The 22,401-nt window shown below is 41.3% G+C and overlaps 1 protein-coding gene across 1 annotated transcript; it reads right to left on the minus strand.

Annotated features, from left to right (window-relative positions):
• LOC127099972 (uncharacterized) lies at positions 1-861 on the minus strand. Its single transcript, XM_051037417.1, has one exon. It carries the CDS (start codon positions 859-861, stop codon positions 1-3), a length of 861 nt encoding a protein of 286 aa, XP_050893374.1.
• Between the last annotated feature and the right edge of the window lie 21,540 nt (positions 862-22,401).

Raw genomic sequence — 22,401 nt, forward strand, 5'->3', positions numbered from 1 at the left:
TTAGCCATCTTTTACTAATAGATCAAAGATCTCGTCACATTTGGTAACATCAAATGTGTAAGTATTTTTGGGAAATCTCTCGTTCTTTTCAGTTTCGACAGGATTTCTGCCATTCGACGGTGTAAGTAATTTGCAGGCGTAGGGTGGTGCTTCTTTTAATTCTGCCAAATCTACTTCGAATTCCTCAAGACCATAGGGGTCTTCAGTAATTTCAGACTCTTCGTCTTCGAATTCGACATAAGCAACCCTCTCTTTCTTATAATTCTTATTCACTCTGGCCTTTTCAGATTTTAAGCGTTCGACCTGTCGAACCCTATCTGCCAATTGGGCCATGTCTCTTAGATGCTGGGTATCTAACTTTTTCCTGATGGAATAGTCCAGACCTCCAACGGCCATTTTGACCAACTCGTGTTCAGGCACTATTGTAAAGCATCTAGACTTCAACAAACAGAACCTATTCAGATAATCATCTATTGGTTCGGTGAATTTTCTCTTGATGCTGGCTAATTCCTTAAGGCTTATCTTAGTTTGGCCCATATAGAATTGTTCATGAAACAATCTTTCTAACTGGGGCCAAGCATCTATGGAATTTGGCGGCAAAGTCGTAAACCACGTGAAGGCATTCTTTGTTAAAGAACTAGGGAAATATTTCATCCTCAAGTTCTCACTGTTCGCCAAATCCCCTGCCTCAGTTATGTATCTGGCTATATGTTCTATAGTGGATTCACTAGTATCCCCTGAGAATTTGGTAAACTTAGGGATTCTACAACCCCTTGGTAATTCTATTTGCATGACATATTCTAATAAAGGAGAAGAATAATTTGGCCGTCGAAGTCCTGTGTTCAGACCATTCTGGGCCATGATTCTCTCTATCATACTGGTTAGGTCGTTTTCCATCATGTTTTCTCGCCTGACCCTATTGTCATACCCCAAAATTTGCCCAAGGCATTTTTCAAGACACTCCGACTTGTTATGTAAGACACTGACCTCAAAGGAACAAAAGCCCAGCTCACAACAGGCCCAATCCAGAAGATGGCCCAAACTGGCCTGCTCGCTAGGCGAGCAATTCCTTCGCCTAGCGAACACTTCGTTATGCCACTCGCCCCAGCGAAGCACCAGGTCCAGTAAAAGCCCAAAATAGCTTGCTCGCTAGGCGAGCAACTCCTTCGCCTAGCGAAGCTTGCGAATATCAGAATTTCTGGGCTTCATTCTGAGCCCATTAGGTCATAACAAGAGCACTATAAATAGCCAAGCCTTCAGTCACGAAAAAAAAGGAAAAAAGGAACCAAGACGGACGAAAAAGGACGAAAGGAGAACCCTAGCAAGCAAACCCTGATACTCATTGGAAGCAAACCCTGATACTCATTGGAGGCAAACCAGGAAGGAACTCGGCGGCACCAAGTTCTACCTCCGCCCAATTCAATCCGATTTGCCGATTCGAAGTCACAACTCAGCTGCTAACAGGTTCACATTGCTATCATTGTTTTATATTCTTAATTTGCATATGACTTTATGATTAGATTTATACCTTAAGCTTGGCATGTGAACTTTAGTATATACCATGCATACCTTAAATGATTAATCGTATAATTGCAGTAATAAGATCCATAAGGCATAAAATTGGTTGAGATTGTACTGATATCATATTCAAAAACCAGCAGCGCTCGCTAGCACATCGCTAAGCGAGCCAGTAGCGAGTACTCGCTAGGCCTTCGCTAGGCGAAGCAGGGGCGAACGGGACAGTGGCTGTTTCATTTTTGCTGTTCTATCTTATGTTTGTCTAATCATGAGTTATTATGATTCTGCATCATGTGGTCTGAGTTCATGATTGTTGTGTTTATTTTATGGTGCAACTTTCAATTATATTTTATCTCGATGCTCTAATCCGTGTGTTGAATTGTGTAAAGGTTTACATGTTTCCAAGGAAATGGCCGGCTAGGCATTCCACCTTATGGGTGGGATACCCTTATGGAGATTCAATCGAATTATTCAATTGGTTTTAATGTATTAATTTTATGGCAAAGATCCACCCTAATGGCTTAATTGTTCTTAATGTATTGGTTTTAATATGAATCTAATTACCTACTTGATGACGGCTACCTAATTAATTGTAAAACTTTGCCTTTAAATAAGTGATCTTGGACCTCTCTTTGTTACCCTACGATTACAGTATTACGGTCATGTCCCGCGAATGTGGGGATACACTTAGCAATGGCCCTTCGATTAAATCATCATAAAATAAATCATAGTCCCTCGGATGTTGCCTTCGAATATATGATTTCGTCCCTCGATGACCCTTCGGTGTAGCCTACGGTTAAATGATGATCGTCCCTTCGAACGCTAAGGTATCCTTACAACTGTTGCCTTCAATGACCTATCGATGACCCTACGATGACCCTTAAACATCCAAAGGGTAAAATTACTTACTTCTCAATAGTAAGGACCGTTTTACCCTCATAAGGATAGGAAACGTTCATAACGACCTTAGGAAGGTATAACTCTCAATTGCTGGATCATAACCTAAAACATTTCCCACCCCTCACACTTTGCAAATCCTAGAAAATCACTACTTGGTATACATTCATACTAGAATCACTACCAAGTTACATTTTTCTAAACCGTTTTCAAAATCAAACGAGATAAATACTTTGTATACATTCATACGAGAATCATTACAAAGTTAAACTCTCTTTTCGAAACATTTTTTTAAACAATTCACGAACACTTTTCAGACAAAAATATAAGTGATCCAGCAATTAAGAGCCCATGGATAACCATGGATACAAAGGGTGCTAATACCTTCCCTTTGTATAATGTACCTCCCGAACCCAAAATCTATTGAGGTCTTTCCTGTTCTTTTCCACCTTTCCTTATTGGATAAAAGAAAAGTCGGTGGCGACTCTTGCTATCCGCGACATTGCGATAAAAAGCAACATACCCCAAGTCAGTTCACCGTATGACAGAACTGGCGACTCTGCTGGGGATACTTTAAAAAGAGAGGTTACCTTAAAAACAAGATCACTTATTCCAAATTGTCTGATTTACTTTTAAGGGATTGCTTGGGTATTTTTGAGTGAAAGATCCTACACCCGGATCTAGTGTACCTTAGGTAAGTAGCAATAGATCATCGCGACTATCCGGCGTATACTGGAATGGTTAAAATGATGGCTACAGTTAATGTGACACTTTGGATGTCCTGATGTTCCTCATGTTCACTTGAGGAAAAATTTGGCTTCCGCGTGGTGTCATTAAAGCATTAACCAGACCTTTAGAACCCTAATTGACTCATCCTGGCCATTAGAAAGTAGTGAGATCACTGACTTCGGTTCCGACTGGGGTTGGTTGAGACTCGATACTACACTCTTTGAGATTGGACTTTAGGGAAGCTTCGGTCAACCACTTGGTGTTGCACTGAAGTGGACTTGAAGGAAGGTCAATGATTGGAGATCCTTTTAGAACCCGGTTACTATTCTAGGACAGGTTGAACCAACTAAACTTCAGTGGGGAGGGTACTTACCTATGGAACTCATGCAAGCCTTAAAACCTAGGAATGATGGTTGTGTGACTTGCTTGTGCTTGTTATTTATTTAACCTCATAACATCATAACATCATAACATCATGACATCATAACATTGTACTAACCATTTCAAGGACTTAGGGATTTAACTTTGCTCTGTTTTGTAAGGCTATGGCTCCCAGGAAGACCATCCGGATCAATTTTGTAGCAATCGCTCCTCAACTCAAGAACTTAGTGTCAGAACTTTCCGATCATGCGCAGTTCATCAAGAAACACGGTTCTCTCCTCAATTTGGTTACCACTGGTTTCAAAGAAGATATGATGAGAGTTTTATTCCAGTTCTTCGACCCTAAACATCATTGCTTCACATTCCCGGATTATCAGTTGGTACCTACACTGGAAGAATTCTCCAGACTGCTTGGGATACCTATCCTTGATCAAATACCTTTCAGTGGTTTAGAAAAGGTTCCGAAGTCTGAAGAAGTTGCCGCAGCTTTACACATGACGAAGTCCGACATTGAAGCTAATTGGGTAACAAGGAGTGGAGTTAAGGGTTTACTTGCCAAATTCCTGACAAATAAGGCCCGAGAATTCTTAAAAGTTATGAATGTCCGTGCTTTCGAAGACATCCTGGCGTTGCTAATCTATGGATTGGTGTTATTCCCTAATCCAGACCAATTCATAGACATGAATGCTATTAAGATATTTCTCACTCACAACCCTGTACCTACCTTGCTGGGAGACATTTTGCATTCCCTCCACACTCGTACCATGAAGAAGCAAGGGACTCTCATGTGCTGCATACCTTTGTTGTCTAGGTGGTTTATTTCGCACCTTCCTCAATCAGTCTTGAAGAACGAGCAGAATTTGAAATGGTCTCAAAGGATAATGTCGCTCTCCCACCCAGACATCTGTTGGTGTCCTCAGTTCAAGGAAAATGTTACCATCATTGACCGTTGTGGCGAGTTCCCTAATGTACCACTCTTAGGAATAAGAGGAGGTATTACTTATAATCCTGCTTTAGCTCTCCGATAGTTTGGTTGTGCTCGAAGAGATGGTCCAAATGAAATGATCATCGAAGGCATTGTGTTCGACTATGACAACGATTCCCAAGGCCTCCGTCAAAGATTTGTACGAGCTTGGGGCATGGTGAAGAGAGGTACGTTAGGACATAAAAATTCTATTCCTATGGAACCTTATCTCAGATGGGTACGCGCCAGAGCTCGTGAACTTGTCATGCCATATCTTGCAATCGGACCTCAGGTTGTCGAACCTGAAGCTGAAGGAGGTGCTCCTCAGATCATTCCTTATCCAGATATGCCTACCAATGTTGAGGAATTAAAGAGATCCTGGATCCAGTTGAGAGAAGAAAGGGATACTTTCGAGACTCAGTTCGTCGCAGAAAGGAAGAAAGTGCTAGAACTTACCAGTCAGCTTAATGAGGAACGAAGACTCAATGCGTATCTTCGCCCAAAAAGAAGTCGCCCCTAGGAGACTTGAGCTTTCATTGTATTTTTATTATTATTCCTTTTGTAATGAACATTGATCAAAGAAATTAGCAATAAACATTTCTCTCTTGTTGGTGATTTACGCAAAGTTAAATTCCAAAAGTCCTTGAAAACATTTCATGCATTGCATAACATAACATAACACTGCATAACAGGTATTCTACAAGTTCAATGTTCTCACGGTCTTCATTGCAAACAGAAAAATGGATCTCGAACAAACTGTCAAAGATCTCCAGACTCAGAATGCTCAATTCAAGGAGATGATGCTAAGCTTATCCAAGGGGCAGGAGGAACTGAAGGCTCTTTTGCTCGAAAAGAAGAAAGACAAGAAAGCTGTGAGTTTCATTAACCCGGGAAGAAGGCGTAAAGGACAGGCCGCAGGAGTCAAGTTTGGAATCCCGAATGGTCCAGAAGAGGGGGCGGAGAATGATTCAGAGGAAGAGAATGCTGATTTCTCCAACCCTGAGGATGACGATGAAGATTATGAAAATGAACAGTACTCTCCAAGAGATGATAAGTACAAGTTGCTGGAAGAACGTATGCTAGCTATGAAGGGTCAGAAGGCGCCCGGTCTGGATTTCGAAAGTTTGGGTCTGGTCTCCGATGTGACCATTCCTCGCAAATTCAAAATCCCCACTTTCACTAAGTACGATGGTGCGTCTTGTCCTCAGATGCATCTGAGAGCTTATGTGAGAAAGATTCAGCCGCATACCACTGACAGGAAGCTATGGATCCATTTCTTCCAAGAGAGCCTGTCTGGCACACAGTTGGAATGGTATTATCAGCTCGAGAGCTCTGACATCCGCACCTGGACTGATTTAGCAACAACTTTCTATAAACAGTACCAGTATAACTCTGAACTAGCACCTACCCGGCTACAGTTGCAGAATATGACTATGGGATCTAAAGAAAGCTTTAAAGAATATGCTCAAAAGTGGAGAGATTTGGCTGGCAGAATCAAACCCCCTATGACTGACAGAGAATTGGTGGATATGTTCATGGGCACACTGACCGGCCCATTCTACAGCCATCTACTGGGAAGTTCTTCATCAGGTTTCACTGAACTTATATTAACAGGTGAACGTGTGGAAAGCGGCATCCGAAGTGGAAAGATACAGGCGGCTACCTCTGCAAGCACCAAAAGGTCCTATCAGGGGAGGAACGAATCAAATGCTGTGTACGGTCAAAAGGGTCGTAACAAGAAAAACCGTGACCACGACATTGGAGCAGTTACGATTGCAGCACCACCATCTCAAAACTTCCAGCCCAAACAAGACAGGCCAAGAAGGCAGTTCACCAGGATCAATATGACCTTGGCACAGGCACTGTAGGGAATGCTAAAGGCAAATTTGATCACCCTTAGAGATCCTCCTACAAATCCCAACACTACCTCTTCTCATTATAATCCCAATGCCAGGTGTGCATATCACTCCGATAGCCCCGGGCATGATACAAACGATTGCTGGTCATTGAAGAATAAGATTCAGGATATGATCGAAGCTGGAGAAATTGAGTTTGAGCCTCCGGAGACTCCTAATGTCATCACTGCTCCTATGCCTAACCATGACAAGACTGTTAATGCTATGAATGACGATTCTCACATTTCCAATGTGGCGGACTTAACATCTCCTCTCCCGATCATAAAGAGGAATTTATTGCAAGCTGGTTTATTTCCAGGTTGTGCTGAAGATTGCAATCTCTGCATACTCCGGCCCGAGGACTGTTTGAAATTGAAGAATGGTATTCAACGGCTGATGGACGATCGTACAGTTCTCTTCGAAAGGATTCCTAAGGCGGAAAACCCTATTGAAGAAATATCTGTGATTGCTAGGTCCAAAGTTCCAGTGAAGATTACCGCTACCAGGGCGCCTGTGAAGATTACTGCTGAGCCCAGGGTTGCTCCCCTAATCATCACTGCACCTGGCCCGATCCCGTATTCCTCAAGCAAAGCTATTCCGTGGAATTATGGCGGTGATGTTTACGTCCATGGCGTGAAGCAAGTGGATAATGCTGCTAATACTAGTGGCATTGTTGGGACTAGTAAAATTACTCGAAGCGGAAGGATCTTCTCTCCAGAAATCTCACCTCCTGTCCTTGAAACTCGAGGAAAGGAACCAGTCAATCCTTCTCAGTCAGAGACACCGGTCGAAGTTACTCCCGAAGATGTTGCCAAACAAGAAATGGAAGAAGTGCTGAAAATCATTCGCAAGAGTGATTTTGATGTTGTAGAACAGTTGGGGCATACCCCGTCTAAGATCTCGATGTTATCCTTGCTGTTATCTTCTGAACCTCATGCCAATGCATTGATAAAATTCTTGAAGACCGCTCATGTACCTCAGGAGACATCTGTCGATCAGTTCGAACATTATGTTGCTCACTTGGCTGTTGACAATGGCCTAGGCTTTTCCGACGCTGATCTGACACCAGCAGGAAAGAATCACAATAAAGCCCTGCATATCTCCATTGAGTGTAGGGGAATCACTTTGTCTCATGTGTTGATCGATAATGGCTCTTCCTTGAATGTGCTGTCGACAGCTGTGCTGGATAAGCTGGATTGTAAAAGCATTGAACTGAAACCTAGTGACATTGTGGTACGTGCTTACGATGGTGCGGAGAGTGCTGTCCATGGCGAAGTAGTCCTTCCTATCAAGATAGGACCTCAAGTTTTCAACACTACCTTCCATGTAATGAACATTCGTCCTGCCTATTCCTGCTTGCTGGGACGCCCTTGGATTCATGGGGCAGGCGCTGTAGCCTCGTCTCTCCATCAAAAGTTGAGGTATCCCACAAAGGGCAAAATTGTCACCGTGTGTGGAGAAGAATAGTACATTGTCAGTAGTGTGCATACCTTCAGATACGTCGAGATGGATGGTGAATTCATTGAGACTCCTTGTCAGTCATTTGAAGTAGTTCCTCCGACCAGTCCTGTCCTTAAGCCAACTCCCCTTGTGCCCGAGGTTATTCGAGCTCCTCCTGCCATGATTTCTCTGAAGGATGCTCAAGCTGTGGTCGAAAATGGCGGTCGTACTGGTTGGGGTCAACTGATCAACGTACCCTACAAGTCTGACAAATTTGGCCTGGGGTTCAGCTCTGACAAGAGTCAAATCAATGCTGTAGAAGATGCTGATAGCGATTGCGATCTGGATAGCTGGATTTTCCCAACAATTGGTGATGGACTCAATAATTGGAAGGCTGAAGACACTATCTCGATTTCCTTTAGTCAGGAGTAATTGTTATTGTCTATTTTAGTGTTGCAAATTTTTTTATTTTTTTTTACAATTGAACTTCTCCAAGCGTTGTGTCTACGCCCGGGGCACAATAGCTAATTTGTTAAGGGTTTTGTCATTTTCATAAGCATATTCATATTCAATAAATCAATGGACTTTTTGCATTCAAATATTGCGCTCTTTGTCTTTTCTGTCATCTTCCAAACAAGCTATGTTTTCTTACACACACTCACGTAACGAATTGCAGATCCATACCCACTCTGGATCCTGTTGACAATAGTTCTACTACTGTTCATTATGACTTTGAAAATCCGATCTACCAAGCCGAGGATGGAAGTGAGGAAGATTGTGAAGTACCTGGAGAACTTGCCAGACTGTTACTGCAGGAAGAAAGGACTATACAGCCACACGAGGAGTCAGTTGAGACTGTAAATCTGGGTACTGAGGTAAACAAGAAAGAAGTCAAAATAGGAGCAGGCTTGGAAAACAGTGTCAAGAGAAGGTTGATTCAGATGTTGCATGACTATGTAGAGATTTTTGCTTGGTCTTATGAAGACATGCCAGGACTGGATACCGATATAGTAGTGCATCGACTGCCAACGAGGGAAGAATGTCGTCCTGTTAAGCAAAAGGTTCGTCGCATGCGTCCTGAAATGTCTGAGAAAATCAAAGCCGAGGTGATGAAACAATTTGATGCAGGTTTTCTGGCTGTTACTTCTTACCCTCAATGGGTTGCTAATGTGGTACCAGTGCCAAAGAAGGATGGTAAGGTGCGAATGTGTGTAGATTACCGAGACCTGAATAAAGCGAGTCCCAAGGATGACTTTCCACTCCCGCACATTGATGTTCTGGTAGATAACAACGCTCAACACAAGGTGTTCTCATTCATGGATGGATTCTCAGGTTACAACCAGATTAAGATGGCGCCTGAGGACATGGAGAAAACTACGTTTGTGACGCACTGGGGCACGTTCTGTTATAAAGTAATGTCATTTGGTTTAAAAAACGCCGGGGCAATGTACCAGCGTGCTATGGTGGTTTTGTTCCATGACATGATCCATCATGAAATAGAGGTATATGTGGATGACATGATAGCCAGATCTCATACTGAAGAAGAACATCTCGATCATTTATACAAACTGTTCGAGAGGTTGAAGAAATACAAGTTGAGGTTGAACCCGAACAAATGCACCTTTGGGGTAAGGTCCGGCAAACTCCTGGGCTTTATTGTCAGTGGTAAAGGGATTGAGGTTGACCCGGCCAAGGTGAGAGCTATTCAAGAAATGCCAGTTCCCAGTACAGATAAAGAAGTTAGAGGTTTCTTGGGACGCTTGAATTACATTGCTCGATTTATCTCCCATTTGACCGCCACCTGCAAACCCCTCTTCAAGCTACTGAGGAAAAATCAAGAGATGATATGGAATGAGGAATGTCAAGAAGCTTTTGACAAAATCAAGAAGTATCTTCAAGAACCTCCAATTCTGATGCCACCAGTTGAAGGAAGACCTCTAATCATGTATTTAACCGTGTTAGAAAATTCAATGGGGTGCGTGTTGGGACAACATGACGAGTCTGGTCGAAAAGAGCATGCCATATATTACCTTAGCAAAAAGTTTACCGACTGTGAAACAAGATACTCACTGCTCGAGAAAACTTGTTGTGCTTTGGCCTGGGCTGCTCGCCGACTAAGACAATACATGTTGAATCATACCACTTTATTGATTTCTAAGATGGATCCTATCAAATACATATTTGAGAAACCCGCTCTCTCCGGAAGAATAGCAAGATGGAAGATGATTCTAATAGAGTACGACATCCAGTATACTACCCAGAAAGCAATCAAAGGAAGCGTACTAGCCGATCATTTGGCTCATCAAGCAGTGGATGATTACCAATCTATGAATTTTGAGTTCCCAGATGAGGATGTCATGCTTGTTACTGATTATGAAGAACCTGGACCGGATGAAGGACCCGAACTAGGATCCCGATGGACTATGGTTTTCGATGGGTCTTCTAATGCATTGGGCAATGGTGTTGGTGTGGTAATCATTTCTCCCGAGGGTTACCATACGCCTTTCACTGCTAGACTATGTTTTCATTGTACCAATAATATGGCTGAGTATGAAGCATGTATTTTAGGACTCAAGGCTGCTATAGACCGGCGGGTCAAGTTTTTGAGTGTGTACGGAGACTCAGCATTAGTAATCAGTCAGATCAAAGGAGAATGGGACACTAAGCATCCGAATCTCATCCCTTACCGAGAACGGGTGATGACATTAATCCCATACTTTGAAGAGATTACATTCGAACATATCCCACGAGAAGAGAATCAGTTGGCAGACGCATTAGCTACCATGTCATCTATGTTCAGAGTCAGATGGGACAATGAAGCTCCCAGGATCACCATTGAGCGACTAGATGAACCAGCATACTGTTATGAACTTAACACTGAGGGAGTACGGGAAAAACCTTGGTTCCACGAAGTAAAAAGATATTTAGAAGCTCAGGAATACCCTGAAGGGGCACCCATCAATGACAAAAAATTCCTGAGGAAGTTCTCCGCTAAGTTCTTTCTGAGTAATGGAGTATTATACAAACGTAACCACGATTCGACTTTGCTTCGCTGTGTGGATAAAAAGGAAGCAGAAAAGATTATGGGAGATATGCACGACGGTATTTTTGGGACTCATTCTAGTGGACATACGATGGCCAAGAAGATTCTAAGATCAGGGTATTATTGGTCTACCATGGAAGCTGATTGCCACCATCACTCCAGAACCTGTCACAAGTGCCAGATATATGCGGATAAAGTACATGCACCTCCTGCTCCATTGAATGTGTTGACCGCACCTTGGCCCTTTGCAATGTGGGGCATTGATATGATTGGGGAGATTAAACCTACTGCTTCTAATGGACATCGCTTCATCCTTGTCGCTATTGATTACTTTACAAAGTGGGTAGAGGCCACCTCATTTGCTTCTGTCATCAAGAATGTGGTGGCACGGTTCATCAAGAATAGTCTTATTTGTCGGTATGGTATCCCTGAAAGGATTATCACCGACAATGGTACTAATTTGAACAACAAGATGATTACTGAACTCTGCACGCAGTTCAACGTAAAACACCATAACTCTTCTCCGTACCGACCAAAGATGAATGGCGCTGTAGAAGCTGCTAATAAGAATATCAAGAAGATCATACAAAAGATGACGGTGACGTACAAAGACTGGCATGAGATGTTACCGTTTGCTCTTCACGGTTATCGCACTTCAGTACGCACTTCGACAGGAGCAACTCCTTTCTCTTTAGTCTACGGAATGGAAGCCGTTTTACCAGTGGAAGTTCAGATTCCCTCTCTAAGAATCATGAAAGAGGCGGGCTTAGATGAAGAGGAATGGATTCAGACTCGACTCGATCAGATAAACTTGATTGATGAGAAGAGACTTGCGGCTGTTTGCCATGGACAGATATATCAGAAGCGCATGACCCAGGCATTTAACAAAAGAGTCAAGAGACAGGTGTATCAAATTGGCGACTTGGTGGTAAAGCGCATCACTCTACCACAAGGTGATCCCAGAGGCAAATGGATTCCCACGTACGAAGGGCCGTTTGTAGTTAAGAAGATATTCTCTGGTGGAGCCATGATACTAGCTACAATGGACGGCGAAGACTTCCCGCATCCCGTGAACGCAGACATAGTCAAAAAATACTACGCATAAAAGAGACCCGCTAGGTCGACGTATCTAGGCAAAAGTAAGGGCATCCCGGCGAACCAAAAGGGTTCGGGCAAAATTTAGGGATAAACATAAAAAATGTACACCAGGCAAGTCGAAAACCTGAAAAGGCGGCTTGGGCAAAAAGGGGTATCCTGGTGGATTGAAAACCTGAAAAGGCGTTCCAGGCAAAAATTAGGGATCAAAGCGTGTGACTATGTCCCGTTCTCAGACAGCTTCATCCAAGTTCAAAGGACTAAACAAGCTAATCACTTCTATCCGACAGCAGGAGATGAGAGGCTTGAAGACATAATGGCAGTAGTGGAATTAAAGTCAATAGGACGTTTTCGGCATAGCTTTCTCTTTGTTTTCTTGACAATTTCCTCTTACTAGGATTTTTGTCTCCTTGTACACAAATTGCCTGTTTATAGGCCCTCTTTCGAAATCAATATAATTTTAGTTTCAAAAAAAATGCTCTTGTTTTACTTTCTCTGTTTTGTTTGCAGAAACGTCCATTGATTTAATTCGAATTAATATATGCATTTGGATATCATCGATGTTTACCAAAAATGCGTGCATAAAATAGAAATAACGATTACTACTAGGCTTCAGGATCGAGGAGAAGGTCTAATCATGCTTTCCAATGAATCCGTTGCTAATCCTATTCCCCAGCAAAGCCAGTCATTCCCAGAAGAGAGTGGCATTACTAGACAAATGGGTCATCTCTTCCACCCCCAGCCGGGCTTCTGTTGAACATTTCTACCATCAGACAGAAATCAAGCATCCCCGGCTAAGAAAGGGTCATCGATACCAGTATCTCCCAACCAGAAGATTGAGATTTATTTTCCCCAGTAGAGTCCTCAGGAAGAACTTTTCAGATGCATAATTCATTCATTACATCATTTCACAGCATACGCATGCATACATCGTTTGCAGTTATTTTCGAAAGCATAAAACATCTCATGCATCATGACATGGCATGAAGCTAACTTTATTTTTCAGGTTAATTATCTTCCTGATGCAGTCAAAGTAGAGACCCATTCAGACGGACATCTTCATCGATTACGTTCAAATTCAAATACATCTTTCAGATACACTCCATGTCAACATTCATCCTGACGTCCTCCTAGTGATGGCATCTATAAGTACATCCCAGACATTTATTGCAAATACAACATATACAAATACTATCAGATATAGCCTAGCGTACGGTTCATTCTGATTCAGCTCAACATATGACTCCTTCAACTCAGATACGATCTAGCGTACGATCCATTCTGACCTTCAACAACTCAGATACGATCTAGCGTACGATCCATTCTGACCTTCAACCACTCAAATACTGTCTAATGTACGACCAAGTTAGACCTTCAAGTCCTCAGAGGCCACTCAAATACTGTCTAATGTACGACCAAGTTAGACCTTCAAGTCAGATTCTGCAAATACAGTCTAATGTACGACCAAGTTAGACCTTCAAGACCTTCAAATGCTGCTCAAATACAGTCTAATGTGCGACCAAGTTAGACCCTCAAGACACCAGATACAGTCTAATGTACGACCAAGTTAGACCTTCAAGTCATCAGATTCTGCAAATACAGTCTAATGTACGACCAAGTTAGACCTTCTAGTCCTCAGATGCTGATACGGTTTAATGTACGACCCAGTTAGACCTTCATCTGCTCAGATGCTACCTAGTGACAGGTACATTTCTGAATTGTAGTCTAGTGTACGACTACCCCTTTTATAAGCAGATTCAGCCTAATGGACGGCTCATTCTGCTCAGATACGGTTTAATGTACGACCCAGTTAGACCTTCATCTACTCAGATGCTACCTAGTGTACGGTATATTTCTGAAGTGTAGTCTAGCATATGACTACCCCCTTTCATCATCAGACACAGCCTAACGGACGGCTCATCCTGCAACTCCAATACGGTCTAGCATCAAACCCATTTGGATCTTCAACTCAGATACGATCTAGCATACGATCTGGTCTGATCTTCTATCCCCAGTGAAATCACCCGCTTAATGGAGGTTTCGTTCTGCAACTCAGAGACGATCTAGCGTACGATCCATTTTGATTTTTCATCCTCAGCGAAGTCATCCGCCCAAGGAACAAATCATTCTGGTATTCAGATGCGGTCTAGCGCATGATCCATTCTGATCCCTTATCCCCAGCAGCGTATAACACACTCCGACTCCCCAACGAAGTCGACAGCATAATGGATAACTCACTATACGGGCTAACATATGACCCGGTACGACATCCATGTCTTCAGATATCGTCTAATGTACGACGCACTCTGAAGCTCTCATCATCAAATTCCCTGGGTGGCATCTTTAAGCCCATCTCCATCAAGACTAGCTCCTGATTGACAAGTGCAAATTTTTGGGCATTCTAGTGTTCAATAATCTGCCACCTCCAGATCACGAATAGTGCACATACCATTCTACTCTCTCGGTTCAAGAATATTGAACAGGGGCAGCTGTCATACCCCAAAATTTGCCCAAGGCATTTTTCAAGACACTCCGACTTGTTATGCAAGACACTGACCTCAAAGGAACAAAAGCCCAGCTCACAACAGGCCCAATCCAGAAGATGGCCCAAACTGGCCTGCTCGCTAGGCGAGCAATTCCTTCGCCTAGCGAACACTTCGTTATGCCACTCGCCCCAGCGAAGCACCAGGTCCAGTAAAAGCCCAAAATAGCTTGCTCGCTAGGCGAGCAACTCCTTCACCTAGCGAAGCTTGCGAATATCAGAATTTCTGGGCTTCATTCTGAGCCCATTAGGTCATAACAAGAGCACTATAAATAGCCAAGCCTTCAGTCACGAAAAAAAAGGAAAAAAGGAACCAAGACGGACGAAAAAGGACGAAAGGAGAACCCTAGCAAGCAAACCCTGATACTCATTGGAAGCAAACCCTGATACTCATTGGAGGCAAACCTGGAAGGAACTCGGCGGCACCAAGTTCTACCTCCGCCCAATTCAATCCGATTTGCCGATTCGAAGTCACAACTCAGCTGCTAACAGGTTCACATTGCTATCATTGTTTTATATTCTTAATTTGCATATGACTTTATGATTAGATTTATGAAATACCTTAAGCTTGGCATGTGAACTTTAGTATATACCATGCATACCTTAAATGATTAATCGTATAATTGCAGTAATAAGATCCATAAGGCATAAAATTGGTTGAGATTGTACTGATATCATATTCAAAAACCAGCAGCGCTCGCTAGCACATCGCTAAGCGAGCCAGTAGCGAGTACTCGCTAGGCCTTCGCTAGGCGAAGCAGGGGCGAACGGGACAATGGCTGTTTCATTTTTGCTGTTCTATCTTATGTTTGTCTAATCATGAGTTATTATGATTCTGCATCATGTGGTCTGAGTTCATGATTGTTGTGTTTATTTTATGGTGCAACTTTCAATTATATTTTATCTCGATGCTCTAATCCGTGTGTTGAATTGTGTAAAGGTTTACATGTTTCCAAGGAAATGGCCGGCTAGGCATTCCACCTTATGGGTGGGATACCCTTATGGAGATTCAATCTGAATTATTCAATTGGTTTTAATGTATTAATTTTATGGCAAAGATCCACCCTAATGGCTTAATTGTTCTTAATGTATTGGTTTTAATATGAATCTAATTACCTACTTGATGACGGCTACCTAATTAATTGTAAAACTTTGCCTTTAAATAAGTGATCTTGGACCTCTCTTTGTTACCCTATGATTACAGTATTACGGTCATGTCCCGCGAATGTGGGGATACACTTAGCAATGGCCCTTCGATTAAATCATCATAAAATAAATCATAGTCCCTCGGATGTTGCCTTCGAATATATGATTTCGTCCCTCGATGACCCTTCGGTGTAGCCTACGGTTAAATGATGATCGTCCCTTCGAACGCTAAGGTATCCTTACAACTGTTGCCTTCAATGACCTATCGATGACCCTACGATGACCCTTAAACATCCAAAGGGTAAAATTACTTACTTCTCAATAGTAAGGACCGTTTTACCCTCATAAGGATAGGAAACGTTCATAACGACCTTAGGAAGGTATAACTCTCAATTGCTGGATCATAACCTAAAACATTTCCCACCCCTCACACTTAGCAAATCCTAGAAAATCACCACTTGGGATACATTCATACTAGAATCACTACCAAGTTACATTTTTCTAAACCGTTTTCAAAATCAAACGAGATAAATACTTTGTATACATTCATACGAGAATCATTACAAAGTTAAACTCTCTTTTCGAAACATTTTTTTAAACAATTCACGAACACTTTTCAGACAAAAATATAAGTGATCCAGCAATTAAGAGCCCATGGATAACCATGGATACAAAGGGTGCTAATACCTTCCCTTTGTATAATGTACCTCCCGAACCCAAAATCTATTGAGGTCTTTCGTGTTCTTTTCCACCTTTCCTTATTGGATAAAAGAAAAGTCGGTGGCGACTCTTGCTATCCGCGACATTGCGATAAAAAGCAACATACCCCAAGTCAGTTCACCGTATGACACCTATGAATTACTTCGTCTGCGTCCTGGTCTCTATTAACCATTATCACTCTCCTAGGTTGTTCTTCAGGGACTTCCCGTCGAATTGGCTGTTGTTCCAATCTTGCCCCCGTGACTCTTTCGTCAGGGGCTTGCCTTTGTGGTCGAACCTGATCTATCATTGGTTTGGCCTGCGTCGAACATCAGGTTGTGGGACGCCTAGAAAATCTGCTATGCGTCCCATCTGTGTTGACAATTGTTGGTATGTTTGGGCATTGTCAGTATTAGTCCTATTCACATTCTGTATTAAATGGGAGAAAATGGTATTCGTTTCTCTGGCCAGAATTCCTACCATATCATGGTTACTGGCATCCATTTATTGTCTAAAGGCTGCCTGATTATTCGTTGTAAGGGTAGGTAGTAGGGTGGGGATTCCTTGTGATTGGTTATTTCGACCTACATGGTTCATGCCAGATCCAGAATTTTGAATTGGCGAAATAACCGTATTATGTGGTTGAGTATACATGGAAGAATTGTTTTGAAGCCCTGCCATGGCGGTAAATGGCATTCCATAAGGTTAATCTCTCACAGGCCTAAAGTTTTCGAATCCTGGTGGCCTAGGGGTTGAAACTGCAGGAGTATCTGCCGCGCCTGATATGATAGGCATTACTGTCGAATTATGCAAGGCCATGGATCCAGACGTTAGTATGGCCTGTGCATTAGGGATTTCAGTGGATACATTAGTCGAATTCGCTCTGATTGTGCCCGTTCCCTGGGGGGAGAATTGTTCCCCTTGACTGGTTGTATTAACCATCTTTTTTGCGTTTTTTCTGTTGGTTATAGGTTGTGAATTGTTGGCTATCCTGCCACTTCTAAGGATCATACAACACTAATTTTTAAACCAAAATAATAATGGAAATTTTGTGAATTGTAAAACAACTATTGTAATAAACAATTATTTTGACACTGTCCCACTGGGCGTGCCAATTTGTTTACCAGTGATTTCTGATAAACAACCGCTAGTCTTCCAAATTTATATATTTTTGGTAACTCACAGGATCGACTAGATTAATCCTAGGACATGTGTCTTAAGAATTTTTATTATGGTGATTTGACTCATAGTTAAGTTTGTTTCTAATTCGTGGATGACGAAAAGTGTATAGACAACGATTCTAAGTGAAACTTATGACTTTATGAACAAAGTAAATGACGATAACTTTGTAGTAAAAGGTTTTTTAAAGATAACGAAAAGACTTAGGGAAGGTGAAGATAAATGACTCGAAGTAAATGCTTTAAGTTTTTCAGAAAGTACTGGAAATGAAGACTTGGCGAAATGTAAATGTAGAAGTAAAATTGATGATAAACTACTGAAAAGTAAGGGCAATTCGACAGATTAAAAGGCAGTAAAATACTTTAATTTAAACAATGGGTATAAAAAATATAACATGAACGAAACTTATGGTGTTCTTCATACATACATTTTCAGCGTAAAACTTTTTTCTCTCGCTCCGATACTTCGAGTGTATTTTGTGAATTTCTGTATATCTGTTTGAACCACACTTGAATCTAAAACTAAGACCCCTATTTATAGTAATTTGACCCTAACGGCCTTTACACATATGACTGCCACGTTCGCTGTTCCCAAGCGTCGCATATCTTAGATGTTTCCACGTGTTGGCCTGACGAAACGGCTTTGTTTAAATTTCAAATACTCCCGCTTGAAGCTTTGACTCTGTGAATGCCTATGTCGAAGAGAGCTTTATGAAAACCCAAAAAATCTTCTAAGTTCTAGGCTTCGACAACAAAGAATTGCTCACCCACAAAGAGAATTAAACAGCTTCGCCACAGTCATCTTTTGCTTATTCTCAAAACATAATATTTCCAAAGACCTTCAACTATCTGTGGAAATCCCCAGCTAACACACTGCAAATTGGACAACCATCATGATCATGCTCACAATCACTTACCAAATAGATATCCTTCTGCATCGTCACCAAGGACCTTCTAATAAAGCGGATATAAAATACCTTGAACTCCCTAGGATAACCATCCACCATATTGACAGAAGGGTTACCATGAGCAGGTAGTGGATTAGCTTTGACATTAGGCGCGCGTTCCTCGAAGGACACCATCCCACTCTTAACCAGCTTTTGTACTTCGTACTTCAGGGGGTAGAAATTCTCAATATCATGACCTGGAGCTCCTTGGTGAAAGGCACAACGGAAGTCCGGTTTGTACCACCATGGAAGTGGTTCAGGGATTTGGGGTGGATTTCTTGGTTGCAAAAGGTTCTTGAGAACCAATGATGGATACAATTCAGCATATGTCATAGGAATCGGGTCGAAAGAGACCTTCTTCCTCTCAAAGCTTTGTTTTTGTTGATGGTTGTTGGTATTGTTGTTGGTATTGTTGTTGTTGTAGGTGTTTGTTCGTTGTTGTGGCGGTTGTTGACGTTGTTGTTGAATTGATGTTGATTGATTTTTAGAAAATACCGGGACCATAAATGATACTTGATGACGATGTTGACAGGGTGGTTGACTTCTTCTTACATGAGGCCTCCTCTACCTCCCAACAAATACTGCATTAGTCTCGTTCTCTTTCTTCTTAGTAAAACTGTTACCATACCTCTTACTAGACGAAACTTCCTCCCTAGATAACCGTCCTTCTCGGGCACCTTCTTCTAGCCTCATCCCCATGTTTACCATTTCGGTAAAATCACTTAGGGCAATAACAATCATCCGCTCATAGTAAAATGAGCTCAAGGTCTTGAGAAAAATCTTAGTCATCTCCTTTTCTTCCAAAGGAGGGGTAATCTGAGCGGCAAGCCCTCTCCATCACTGAGCATACTACTTGAACGTCTCCTTGTCCTTCTGAGACAACGACCTCAATTGATCTCTATCTGGCGCCATATCCACATTATACTTGTACTGCTTCACGAATGCTTCACCCAAATCGTTGAATGTACGAACACTCGCACTATCCAAACCCATGTACCACTTCAAAGCGGCATCAGTCAGACTGTCTTGAAAATAATGAATCAATAACTAATCATTATCAGTTTGTGTAGACATCTTTCTAGCATACATAACGAGATGACTGAGCGGACAAGTATTCCCCTTATACTTTTCAAAGTCGGGGACTTTGAACTTCATCGGGATTTTGACATTCGGAACCAAGCAAAGTTCCGCAACATTCTTACCAAACAGATCTTTACCCCTCAAAGTTTTCAACTCCTTTCACAGCTCAAGGAATTGGTCTTTTATTTTGTCCATCTTCTCATAAACATTCGCACCCTTAGACGACTCAGAATGATAGATGGTGTCTTCAACACGGGGTAGCGTATGCACAACTGGTGGCGGCACAGAGATGACCGGGCTAGATGCCGACATGGAAGCGAAAGTAGGTGCGAACCCTTCAGACATAAGATTGGGCGACATTCCCCACGGGAATCCGGAAGGAATGGAAGGCGCAAAGTGAGCAGCAGTAGCAGGAATTGTGGAGGTAGCAACCTCTAAAGTGACAGTCCTCTGAGGAGGAGGGGTTGTAGGCGTTGGAGAAGATTGGCTCTGAGCAGCTAACACTGACTCCATCATGGTAGTCAGACGGGCAATCTCGTCCTTCAAGTCTTTGTTCTCTTGCTCTAGATGTTCCGTGATTCTTGAGTGATTGGTGCGGGTATTGTATCGATGAGTCAACTGGGCTGAAGCACAGAATAAATACCAATAAGACATTTGGTAAAAGAGAAACCTACTATGCAAATGATGCATGAAGTGCAATGCTTTACTTGTTTTTATTTTCAAGGGACTTACTGTTTTATTTGCATATATATATATATATATATATATATATATATATATATATATATATATATATATATATATATATATATATATATATATATATATATATATATATATATATATATATAACAACAATTGCAACAATTTGATATGACCATAAAAAATATTTTTTTATTTATATAATTGGAAGGATTACACTAAGTACAATTTCAGAAACCAAAACTACAAAATACATGAGCAAAGGAAACTAATCATCCTAAGGATCCCTAACAAAAATGTCAGAAGATCTAACTGTAGGCACGTACTTTCTTCGAATGCGTCGGATCTCAGACTCAAAAGAAGTCTTCATCTGAGTCTTCTCAAGGACTAACTGATCAACAATCTTCTTCCAAGCAACAGAAGGATGAGGCATACTAGAGGAAGATGAAACCTCTGGTTCTCCCTATCTCTTCATTACTCGGTCTTCAAGAAGCTCAACAAGTGTATCTTTATCCTTTGACTAAAGCTGTAGCTCCTCATGATTTCTGTTCAAAGCATGGAAACACTCTTCCCACATATCCTTCTCTTGTTTCATCTTGGTGAGTGCGTCTTCCAACTCCTTGTTGGTGTAAGCCCTAGAGGACAATACTTTTGGTACTTGTATCGAATTATTTATTAATAATAAAAGGCTTTTTCTTTATTATGTTTGTTTAATAAAGTCCCTAGAATAGCTAGTCCGTTTAATGTATCAAGTGTGACTTAATCATGAAATCACATTAAACATAAGGACACTATTCTTAAAGCATCCGTAGTCGAGCTTTGTTGTAAAGTGGGACAACATTAAAGCATTAAGATTATTATGTATATAGACTGATGATCATATCTCATGGATCATGGATAAGGAGTTATCAAGTCTTAAACATAAGTATGAATATTAAGAGTAATATTTATACTGGATTGACCCGCTATGAGAATACTATATAGAATGTTATGCAAAGTGTCATAAGTTATTCTCATGGTGATAGTGGTGTATACCACCCTTCGACCTAAAACCACTATGGACCCTAGATGTAGAGTCGAGTGCCTTATTGCTGATCAAATGTTGTCCGTAACTAGATGACCATAAAGATAGCTGATGGGTACTCCATGAAGCATGTTGAGGGACATGAGTGACCTAGATGGAATTTGCCCATCCTGCGTAACAGGATAAATGTCTACAGGCCCAATATTGAACTGGACAAGGATGACACAATCTATGCCTTGTGTTCAATATAGACATAAGGGAAAAAGGGTAATTGTACACATAAGTATTATCACAAAAGGATTTGTCAGATCACATGACATTTTCGTGTCTTGGGTAGCAGTGATGTGTTGCTAGATACCGCTCACTGTTTATTATGTTAAATACGTGATTTAATATAATTGCCAAATGCCGCGAAAACCTACAGGGTCACACACAAAACGACAGATTGATGAGAGATAGAGTAACTAAGGAACACCGTAAGGTACGGTGCACTTAAGTGAATTGTAGAACATCGTAAGGTATGGTGTACTTAAGTAGAATACGAAATATGGTAAGGTACCACGTGTCATACCCCAATTTTGTCCGGGCATATTTAAATTTTGATAGAATTGATTTCATTTTTATTTTTTGCATTATATGCATAGCATGACATACATTCCATCATGAATAATGCCTAAAATACCAATCAGGATAAATTTATTAAAAATACAGACAAATCGGTTGAATCATTTCTCAAGAACGTGCACAAATCAGCGGGTAAAAATTTTCAAAATTAAAATTACAGACACCAGTATTATTAATCTACGGTCCACATAGTTTAACCTGGTGTGCTCGTTGTATTTTTCAGCGGCTGTTTCGGTTGCATTTCGACCCGCCTGAGCTTTTTAACCATGCAAATTTATTTTAGAATTTGAAGAAACGCTGTATTTTCTCAATAAGTATATTTTGTGTTGATCATTTTAGTGTGTCTGATTTAATTTTTCGAGTAAGATTATATCCGTTTTTCTTTTATAAGTGATCGCTAAATCTCTTTGTTCATATATTCAGTTAAGGAGATTAGAGTTTTTATTTTATATTGATTAGAAATGTTGGTAAGTATATTTTTAAATAACAAATAAATA

Source organism: Lathyrus oleraceus, chromosome 1 (genome assembly GCF_024323335.1).
Source record: "Lathyrus oleraceus cultivar Zhongwan6 chromosome 1, CAAS_Psat_ZW6_1.0, whole genome shotgun sequence".
NCBI lineage: Eukaryota > Viridiplantae > Streptophyta > Magnoliopsida > Fabales > Fabaceae > Lathyrus > Lathyrus oleraceus.

What these genes read in the sequence shown, in the direction of transcription:
- LOC127099972 (XM_051037417.1), bottom strand. Translation starts at nt 861, where the DNA reads ATGGCCCAGAATGGTCTGAACACAGGACTTCGACGGCCAAATTATTCT.